Here is a 10,641-nt window from a genome sequence, read left to right on the forward strand (position 1 = left end):
CTTTGTTAAGTTAGAGGTTAAATAGGACCCAGACTCGCAGTGTTATCACCAAGAAGGTCTCTAGACTCTAGAGTAATTGCAGAACTTAAAGATTGCTAACATTTTCGAAATAGACTTTCATGCCGCATTATAAATAAAACACCAGCCAAATTTGTAGTAGAAGTTACCTAAGTGCAGTAAAAGATAAAAGGTAAGGTCTGCCAGGGCAACAACACAACATGTCAAAAAGAAAAGAAAAAAAAAGTCAAATATGACCACTAAAAGGTGAGTAGTCAACTGCTAGCAGGTGAAGCAAACTACCGGAAAACATCCTAAAGACCATCCAGCATACTGGCAGCCGGTCCATGTCGTCTTGCTGTAAAAAAATGCTACTCCCTCTGTCCCATAATATAAGAGCATTTTTGACACTACGCTCTTATATTATGGAACGGAGGGAGTAAAATTTAAACACAGGATCAAAAGCATATCGCAAGAAGACCCTGTTGATAGACATCTTGTTATGGATAGTACACAAGATGCATGTCATCGCTGTGAATACCAACCAAAAGGGACGCCTCCACCTATCGTTAATCGCCCAGCTCCGACGCCTGCCACTCAGCCTCTGAACCCCACAAACATATACTCCCTCCGTTCCAAAATAAGTGACCCAAAGTTAGTACAAACTCGAGTCACTTATTTTGAGACGGAGGCTGTAATTTCGAAGGAACCAGGCTGCGGGATAGGTGAAGAATATGGATCTTGGATTCAGACACCACAGAAAGAGGACAGTGGCCATAACGGCTAACTCATAACAGCAAGCTCATTTGTCTGCCAATTTTAGCGGAGGGGTTGCGTTTTGCTGTTTTATCCGGGTCTCATTACCGGCCTACACCCCGGGTGTCATTACCGGCCTGCACCCCGAGCCTAGCTGAACATAATAGTAATGATTCTGTGTTTTCCTATATAATAAATAAATAAACAATGGGTAATTCTTAGCAAAGCGAAAGCACAGGTTACAAAACCAAATGCCGGTACATCGACATCTTCGTGACATTTGCACATTGTGAGAAGAGACCTAGATAATGTAAATGCACGCTACAAACCAAAATTTGGCTGCATCACCCTGTATAAACCATTTGTGTTATATTAGATCAGACCTGTTTTAACTTAGACAATTGCTTCACAAGTAAAAGTGGCTCATCGTGGGCAGAAGGAAGATCCGTTGACTCAAAAATATCTTCCTTTTAGCGCAAAGTTTACGCCTACTTGTTATAACCTGCCTGTGGAAATCAAGGAGTTTGTGGTTAGCAAAGGAAAACCATAGCATAGGAATTTATACCAACAGAAGGGGTCAAATATAATTTTTACATGGGGTTTCCCGTGATTGGTCAGATACTACCAGGCATAGTTCTCTTAAGAACTTGCTTTCCCAGGTATATATCCAAGTAACCCTGCAAGACAAGATTTTGTAGATTGTTTAGAGGAGTACAACAAAACTAATCCCTCCGATCCATATTACTTGTTGCTCAGATGGATTGAGCGACAAGTAATATGGATCGGAGGGAGTAGCATTCTTGCTATAAACAGGAAGAGCATAGGCTACCACCTGAACGAGTTGTTCTACACTCTGAGATTCCTCTGCAAAAAACCTAAAGATGGCTGCTTCTGTACGAGGCACCTTTGGGCCCAATGTCAAGGCCACTTTATCCACGGCTTTCCTCGCTATAATTTTGTGGACCTCACGAGATAAGAGGCCTTCTTCCCACAGAGGCCTTAAGATATTTTTTATGAATTCGCCGAGGGCACATTTGAATGCTGTGATACTTTCTTCATCAGTACTTAGTTTTGGTGGGCCACTATGTGAATCACAGATCCGCGAACCATTTGCAATCTCACTTTCGTAAATTCCTCCACTAAATTCATTCTTTTCAGATTGTTTAAACTGTTTTCCCTGCACAGCAGTCCCACTAAAGGCTGAAAAGCACTGACTTGTATCCTCCCCAGTTGCCTGATTAATCGCTTCCTTTGCACTATGTGAATCAGAGATCCGTGACCCATTTGCAACCGTTCTTGTGCAACTTCCTCTGACAAATTCATTCTTCTCTGGTTGCTTAAACTGTTTTTCCTGCACAGCAGTCCCACTAAAGGCTGAAAAGCTCTGACTAGTATCCTGCCCAGTTGCCTGATTAACCGCTCCCTTTGCACTATGTGAATCAGAGATCCGTGAACCATTTGCAACCGTTCTTGCACAAATTCCTCCGACAAATTCATTCTTCTCTGGTTGCTTAAACTGTTCTTCCTGCACAGCAGGCCCACTAAAGGCGGAAAAGCTCTGACTAGTATCCTGCCCAGTTGCCTGATTAACCACGCCCTTTGCACTATGTGAATCAGAGATCCGTGAACCATTTGCAACCGTTTTTGCGCAAATTCCTCCGACAAATTCATTCTTCTCTGGTTGCTTAAACTGTTCTTCCTGCACAGCAGGCCCACTAAAGGCAGAAAGGCTCGGACAAGCATCATGTGGTTCCGAACCGTGCCCAGTTACTTGATTAATCACTTCTTGAGATGCCTCGAATTCTTCTTCATCTGCGATCATACTAGGCAAACAATTTAAGTCTGGTATTGTAAAACGTGGGGTGCAATCAGCTGGTCTAGCAACGTCAGGTATTTTTATGCCAACATCAGATAGGCAGGAAATCTGTCGATTTGATGTCACTTCAAGAACTCCAGGTGGCTGATAATCTTCCTTTGTTCCTTTATCATTTTCAGAGTCTGCCAGAGATAAAGACACTTGCCTCTTTCTTCTGCAATTCATGGTATCTTGTCGGATGTCTCTGCAATCACCATCACTGGAACAAATTTTTATGACTCTGCAGTCAGTTCCACTGGAGCAATTGACAGACTTCTTCCCTTTCTCCAATTCTAAAGTAGTTTTACTGCACTGATTGGAACACTCTGACCCACACACCTTCACATTACCATCATCAGGAGGGCAAACTGCAAGACTTTTTTGATCCAGCAGTGTTGGACCTGTTATCAAACTGGGCATTTGTTCAAACCATTTGGGACCATTGCCTTGTGCTGCTTTCCTTTTAATTTCACAGCCGATGCCCAGTTTATATTTTCTCCCATCATCCAAATGATTGCCAGTCTCGTGCTGAGAAACATTCCGATACACACTACTATCAGGATAAGTAGCTGCTTGATCTACCTTACTAATATCTGCCCAGTTGTTCCGTCTAGTTTGTTTCTTGCTAGTATCAGAACAACTGTTCTGACTAGTTTGTATCATGCCATTTGGATGAACAGTTGATGGTAGACAGCATGGAAGTTTATTCTCTTCCTTTTGCTGCATGATTTCACCTGGATGTGGTTCTTGCAAAACCTCCAGATTGCACTTCAGCCCTTGCTTGGCTGAGCTTTTGTTGTAGTTTGTACCACTGAGGCATCTCAAGGGCTGCTCTGTATTTATCATTGCTCTTCCCTCACCACGGTTTTGTACTCCATCAAGCGACGTTGCACCTCTACATTTTTGGGAATTCTCCAATTCAGTATCATTTTCAGCCGCACTTTCTGAGTTCCCAGAAGCACTCTCAGATGCATTGACATTTTCATCATCACTTTCTGAGCTACAAGAAGAAGCAGACCATTCATGCCCCGCAGTACCTGTTTGATCTAGTTTTTTAGCTTCAGCACTGCTTTCCTTCCTTAATCTTCTTCTTCTCCAAATATCTAGACATTCGCGAAGTAATTCAGAATGAGAAGTATTATCAGCTTGCTTTGTATGCATGCCCTTCTCCATATGAGTGACTGAGAGATTCTGCAGGTTACGTGTCGAAACGTCTCCAGTTCTTGTGTTTCGAGGTCTTTTGGTACAACCAACAACACTTGGCTGCTTGTCAGATACTAATTTCATGTTGCTACTCCCTTTTGGCTCATTTGATGAAGCAATGGTTTTGCTGCTGTACTTGGGACATAACACATGTGAGTTTTCATTAGACTTTGTTGAGCCACAGCATGTAGCCGCAGCGGTCCGAATATTCTTCATTAGATGGCAGTTCCCTTCTGCTCCATTATGATCTACTTCATCGTTTGTTTCAGCATTTTTCTCCCAATTGTCATTTCTCATCGTATCAGAACCACTACGATGTACCTCATGATGCAGATGCTCATCTTGCTCACGACGTGAACATATTCCTTTACGGTGCCCCTCATAAATCATACGCTTCTTAGCTTTCTCTCCGGCCAGCGGACCTCCATACCTTTTGTGTCTACTGTTCTCAGCTTCCTGTTCAAACGGTTGTTCTCCAGATCTTGTCTGCCGACTGCTTCTCCCATGTTTACCAACACAAGGCACACTGGAATTGTTTTTCTGAGAACTCCATCTTGCCGGTTTTGTTTTTAACCTCTTGCCATGATAAGCATTCCTGCAATTTCTAATGCCCAACCTATCATGAAAATCCTCACGGAGTGGAAGCTCAGGTTGCCTAGGATGGATAGTGCGCAGTTTTTTTGAATTTTTTATAGTGTGCAATTTCTTAAATGGCTTCTTGGTGTAAGCTTTCCTTTGTTCATCCCTATGAAGCAACCGACTAGCTGAGGTGTGATCAGGATTATTGTCAGTGTAGAAACTGTCCATGTAAGCCCGATGCCGTGCTTCATCTATCTCAGAAAAATGGTCAACTGGAAAGTAAGATGGCAGATATTGGTCCGCTTGATAAGGTCCATTCTGAGTGCTACTTCCCCCATTAAACTGACAAACCTTGCCAAGGGTTACCGTATCATGAATATGTCCATCGGCCCCTTTTGCATAATTACAAACACGATCAAAGGATGGACTAGTCCTCTCAGTCCTGCAATATAAGAAATATAAATCATTAAAGGCCTCCTGATCAAGAAATTCGAAATAATTGGAATAGGAAAAATACAGGAATGAGACGTCGCATACTACGGATTTTTTAAAGATGCCTTCCAATGATTCGTAAGAAAAATAAATGCATGTCATTTTGAGGAATGAAAAGGGAGTGGAAAGTGGAAACAGATAGAGCGACAGCCAATTGAACTTCTAAAAAATTAAATGAGGTTTGATGTCACGTTGGTTTTCTTATGGAATCGAGGTCATAGGAAAAAATTACATAAGAAATTTGACAGCCCCAATCATAAGATCCAAAGGGCCCTTATCGGAAAACCATTTTTAAAGCTTGGAGAGTACTCCAAAACTAGATGATACCCCACACGTTGTTGCGGGGATTGCTTCCAATATATTCAATGAGACTTTGTTATATGAATATGAATTTTTTGAATAATAATATAAGACTGAAAGTGAAAATACATATGATTATGTATAGTATAACTAAAAATATATTGAATAGTAGCATAATATAATTAAAGCATTTGAGCCATTTTGCATGTATGGTTGCATGTTGAGGTGGGTCTTTTCCCATGCATGATTGAATGTTGAGATAAATATGTTAGTGGGGATCACCTACTTAATTGTACAGGATTCTTATGAAAAAACCAACAACAAAGGTCTAAATGGTACAAAATGCATCCATCATTGAAAATTCCTGTAGCAGTTACCAAATATTCTACCTTATCTCTGAATCATGGAATTCCATCAAGAAAGATACGTGTAAAGCTGAATAACATGATGACCATGACATGAAAAAGTTAACACACAGGGTACCTCAAGTTTGCACTGCTATGGGGTTGCTCCCTTGTTGCTTGTTCTCTTTGACGAAGGGTTAACTGCTGCCAATCATATTGCTCACTGCAGCTATATCCTCCCGAAATGAATCCAAAGGGTAGCCTATTTGAACCCATTAATTCCGCAGCTGATGAAATGAGATGACACTAGCAATGCTCACCCCTATATCATATAGATGAGACCGAGAAGTTGTTGTATTCTTACTTCCTGTTGTAAAGCTTCCGGAAAACAAAAAAATGTGAATGAATTCAGCTCAAAAGTGCTGCCAGTTGAAGGAAAGTCTGAATTAACCATAAGAGATAAAATTTCAAAAGTTAAACTGTATAAAAAGGAGGCACCTACCAATAAGATCTTATCACCATATCCGATTCTGCATGATTTATGCTTCCATTAGCCCTTTCACACTTTGTGCTTTCTACCTAGCAACAATTACAACACAATCATTAGATGGTTTCCTGCAACACATCGCCTGCTAGACCATATAGCAGATCAAATTGCAGGTCCCTTTCAAGGATTATACTTTCTGGGCCCTATTTCCAAAACTGAATCCTACACTATCAGCACCAGGAAACAGTTAGGGGTGCAATTAAATAATGGAAGTGCCTGGTCAAAAAAGAAATTTCAGTAATATGACTACAAGATATCTATGATCTAAGAACAATTACATAGGCATCGCATAAAGCATGTGTAAGTTATGTTCCTAATTGCTTATTTTGCATTGCAAAATATTGTTGGAATTATTGTGACCAGATCATTGCCGAAAGTAGATTGCGAGACGATTTTGTTAACGAGGTTCAGCACGACTACGGGTGCTCCTCCCCACATATGAAATCAACATGATACACCGAAGACAAAGGACAGCATCTCGACCACCACTCCGCGCCCGGTTTGGTCATCCCTACCCCAGGCGCCTGGACCACCCCCGTTGTGATCTTGGGCCTGTTTGGATCACAGTCGGGAGCAGCCTTACCAAATTTTTGGTCGTTGACTGACTGGTTGGTGTATATTGGTCTGAAGCCAATTTTTTGGATATACGCCAAGGTTTTGGTCGGCCTTCAGTTCTATGCTGGTTCGTTGGCGAGCCCACGGCGGTAAATCTTGCGCCAAAAAGTTGGCAAGCCGTGATTTGGCAAGGCAGCCACAGGCAGCATCCAAACAGGCCCCTTGTATCTAGCCTACCAGCTTCGTCTTTTGGCTACCTCGCCGTGGCGTTACATATTTGGCTCGGGTTACATGCATTCAACTCGAACATCTAATTCTCCGCATACACCAAGTCCAGCTGTAACCTTGTACACATATTCAACACCAATTCCAATGAACATCATACCAGTAATGTCTAAATACTGGCATCATGCTTAATTCTTTGATCATTCAACGAATATATGATCTTGTATCTAGCCTACCAGCTTCGCGTTTTGGCTACCTCGCCGTGGCGTTACATATTAGACCCCAGGTTGCATGCTTTCAACTCAAACATCTAACTCTCCGCATATGCCAAGTCCAACTGTATAACCTAGTACACATATTTGACACCAATTCCAACAAGCACCATACCTGTGAAGTCTGAATACTGGCAGCATGCTTAATTCTTTAATCATACCTGGAAAGTCTAAATACCTGTATCTTATGTTGGTAGATAATTAAAGGCATATATAGCCTGAACCTACATATGCTACTGTCCTTGCCTCTTCCATTAGGGAATTAAATCAATGTAACCAAAATAGTAGAAATGGTCCTCAAAAGTCAGCTAGCAATACATGATAGATTTTCAATAAAAATTCATGTGTGCTGCAAAACAAATGACAAATCATAAACCGAAAGTAAAGAGATCAAAAGCTACTCTAGTGCTGCTCACGTAAGCTTCATTACTATTGGGTTTCATTGTCATCGTATAGGTTGAGTTTAAACGTGTTTCATGTGATGGTAAGCACTATCAGAACATAAGTTTTGGGATTCTTTTAGCTAACTCAATGCTCAAAATAAACTAAGTGAATAGGACCTAGCCAATGGTTTGCATAAGATACATTCCCATGTGTGTTCTATAAATTGTCTGCATTGCAAACTAATATACACCGCAACAACTAAATGCATTTATAACTGTTTTGTTTTGTGTGCAAAGAACTTTGTACAAACTATCTGGACTAACCGAATCACCTTTTTCCAAGACTTTGTGCTATTGCAACCATTTTTTAGACTACCAATCGTGTGATAGGGTTAAGTAAATTCAGTCATCCGTCTCAGAATGCTATTGAGACAATATTCGCAATCAGTTCTAATCAGTAGTTCTTATCACTGCCTTGTTGATTGCATAAACAACATAGATGACTTTGGAGTTAAAGTTGGCTAAGTTACTCTCATAGTTCGCTGGTAATTTTTTTAGCACACTGAAATTACTTCTAATAAACATACTGATCATACTGCGTTAATTAATATTTATGTAAACAACCATGATCAAGTTCGCCACACGACAGAGAATTCACTTGAAACGTACTCTCTACAATAATATTTAACAGGCAATGGAGATTTAGATCCCCAGTATTTTTACAAACACAGTAATAAATTAATCCATGAGCATTCCTATCAAGAATGCTCTAGTGAAAATCATGTTAATTTTCATCCAGAAAAGATATGAGCAGACCATAATTGTGAAAATAGTTTGCAGTTGTCAGAGAGAAGGGTAACACAATGAAGCGAATAATGGTTATGCAACTAACTAATCAGCAGTTAACATATTATACGCTCATAGCCTCATACTAGTCAATTCAATTCAATTTCAAATTGGAAAAATAATATTATTTAGTATTCTTTTACTATGGCCGAAAGAATAATTAAGCACAACATAAATTATGTTCACAGTTAAAAGACTATGTTGCTGCACAACATTATATACCATGAAGTTTACTGAACAGAGGGAATAAACCTTCCTTTTCCTTCTTTATAATCAAGAAGAAAAGACATTCAGTTAATAAAGAAATAATCAATTAAACTATGAAAGACTATCGTGTGATCTCTACAAATAGGCTGTTTTTACAACAAACTATCCACAACGAAAGCATCACTATCTAAATATAAAAGCACAATTTTTATCCATCCGCAGGTAAGGATGCCATCCGAAATCTCATTTGGCCATCCATTTATCATTGACTGGGAGATTGGATTACAATCCGAGGAGCAAAGTTTATGTATCATTGTGCGAGTGAAGCATTATATTGGTTACTCTGCAAAGCTGATCCAATAGAACCATATTATGTTCCTTGTGCTCAAAATTCAAAAAAAAAATGTAGACCATTGGGTGATCTATCTAGGAGGTGCTTCGAAAACAAGCGGGAGTCACCAGCTGGAATAAAGAGGTGTCCTATCCCAACCACCCCCTAGTACATATATATGAATTCAATGTTCATACCTGTCTCTTCCTTGCCCTAACTAAACAGATTCCATGTCTTCTGCCACCACCAAATACTAGCAAATGAACGACCAGCAGTGTCAGTGTCAGCGTTGTGTTGGCGACAATTTCTCTTTCCTCTTTTGAGTTTCCACCTCACTCATCTACCGGGGGCAATTAAATCTGGCAGCACGAATGCTGGGAAGGTGAGTCTGGCAGTGGCGCAACCGGCACCTCAACTCCAGCCTGTAAACACACCTCACGGGGCCGGATCATGACGGACCACTGCAGCACTGCCATTGAACGCCTAGCCTTATACTCCAATATAAATTAGCACTACAAACTCAACGCCGTGCACTCAGTCTCACAAGTAGAACAGTCAAGCGAGGGAAGCGTCGATATGCACAAAACGAGTTAGTTGAGCAACAGAAAGGGTGCTGCACCTTGTGACCACATTGCATTGCAAGCACAAAGAAAGCGTTTGCCAATATGTAACATCAATCAGCTACTGTTGTTTTGAAGTTAAAATTAAAATTCCAATTGAGGCCAAACAGACATGACGACCGGATCTCAGGGGTGAAATATTTTTACCTTCACCCAGCAAAAGATGGCTGTGTCTGGAAATTTGTCCTGGCGTCAAGTCCTGACGCGTGACAAATTAACCTGCAAACAGTAAGATTAGAAATCAGAAGGAGTAGCAGGGCCTGTTATCGCGACCCTACGTACAGCGCCACCATCTATTTTCAATGGTTTTAAGTCCTCGTTGACTCGAATTCGAACTCTTCTTTATTATATTGTCGGGAGTGGTTCAAAGTCCTCTTAGGATCGAATTTGTGTCCGTACTTACTACTCGGAATTTCTCTTCCGCATTTCCTTGGGGAAAAAACTCGAAATAGAACTCGGAACATAGAATGCAAAGGAGGAGATTTTACAGGAAAGAATACATCAGAACGGCAAAAATAAATCGATCTTTTAGGGGGGAAAGAGCGCAAAGAACCGAAAATCTGGACACGTGGAAGGGGGCGGGGTGGAGGGGGTGTGGGGAGAAGAACGCGAAGAACTAGAGCGATCCGCGGCGCCATTGTTGCGCCGGAAAGTAAACCCTCAAAACCCTAACATCAGCATTGCGTCAAGAGTGATTAAAGAAAGACGGGGACGATCGCCCTTACCATCACAATGCAGCGCGCGCAATCTTTTCTGGGGAGGAACCTTGGAGAGCGCTGCCGCCGACGGGGAGGACGAGAAGCAGGGGGTGGCGGCGGAGACCAACGAAGAGAGCAGGGAATCGAGCGAGCGCCGGGGATTAGCTCTGTGAGACCAAAGGGGGGCGGAGAGAGAGAAGACGTGCGGGAGGAAGGCGGTCGCGTGCGTCGACATTCGGGCCCCCCTTAGTCACGTCGCTACGCCGGGTCTCCGCGCAATTTTGCCCAGTAAAAAACAGTACCATGACCAAGAACTGGGCATTACTAGCCGGACGATCTATTCTACTCCTTTTGTTCCTAAATATTTGTTTTTTTTAAATTTCATTCAAATAGACTATCACATACGAATGTATATAGTCATATTTTAAAGT

The 10,641-nt window shown here is 41.4% G+C and overlaps 1 protein-coding gene across 2 annotated transcripts; it reads right to left on the reverse strand.

The window, feature by feature from the left end:
- Positions 1-920: 920 nt before the first annotated feature.
- LOC119268523 lies at positions 921-10,423 on the reverse strand. Of its 2 annotated transcripts, none has more exons than XM_037550182.1 (7): positions 10,238-10,423; positions 9,660-9,731; positions 6,029-6,105; positions 5,666-5,893; positions 1,586-4,832; positions 1,348-1,430; positions 921-1,259 (listed from the first exon to the last, which is right to left on the reverse strand). In XM_037550182.1, exons 4-6 carry the CDS (start codon positions 5,800-5,802, stop codon positions 1,368-1,370), a joined length of 3,447 nt encoding a protein of 1,148 aa, XP_037406079.1. In that variant the 5' UTR covers positions 5,803-5,893; positions 6,029-6,105; positions 9,660-9,731; positions 10,238-10,423; the 3' UTR covers positions 921-1,259; positions 1,348-1,367. The 2 variants fall into 2 exon arrangements, with proteins under 2 accessions (XP_037406079.1, XP_037406078.1); XM_037550181.1 differs by having other exon boundaries at positions 5,666-5,904.
- Positions 10,424-10,641: the final 218 nt, after the last annotated feature.

The sequence above is a fragment of the Triticum dicoccoides genome, chromosome 3A, assembly GCF_002162155.2.
Source record: "Triticum dicoccoides isolate Atlit2015 ecotype Zavitan chromosome 3A, WEW_v2.0, whole genome shotgun sequence".
Taxonomy (NCBI): domain Eukaryota; kingdom Viridiplantae; phylum Streptophyta; class Magnoliopsida; order Poales; family Poaceae; genus Triticum; species Triticum dicoccoides.

Excerpts from the sequence above, each read along its gene's own strand:
- LOC119268523 (XM_037550182.1), bottom strand. The coding sequence starts at position 5,802 with ATGGGTTCAAATAGGCTACCCTTTGGATTCATTTCGGGAGGATATAGC. Across the intron at positions 4,833-5,665 it reads CATAGCAGTGCAAACTTGAG|GACTGAGAGGACTAGTCCAT; the intron begins GTACCCTGTGTG and ends CTTATATTGCAG. Across the intron at positions 1,431-1,585 it reads GTGTAGAACAACTCGTTCAG|GGTTACTTGGATATATACCT; the intron begins GTGGTAGCCTAT and ends CTTGTCTTGCAG.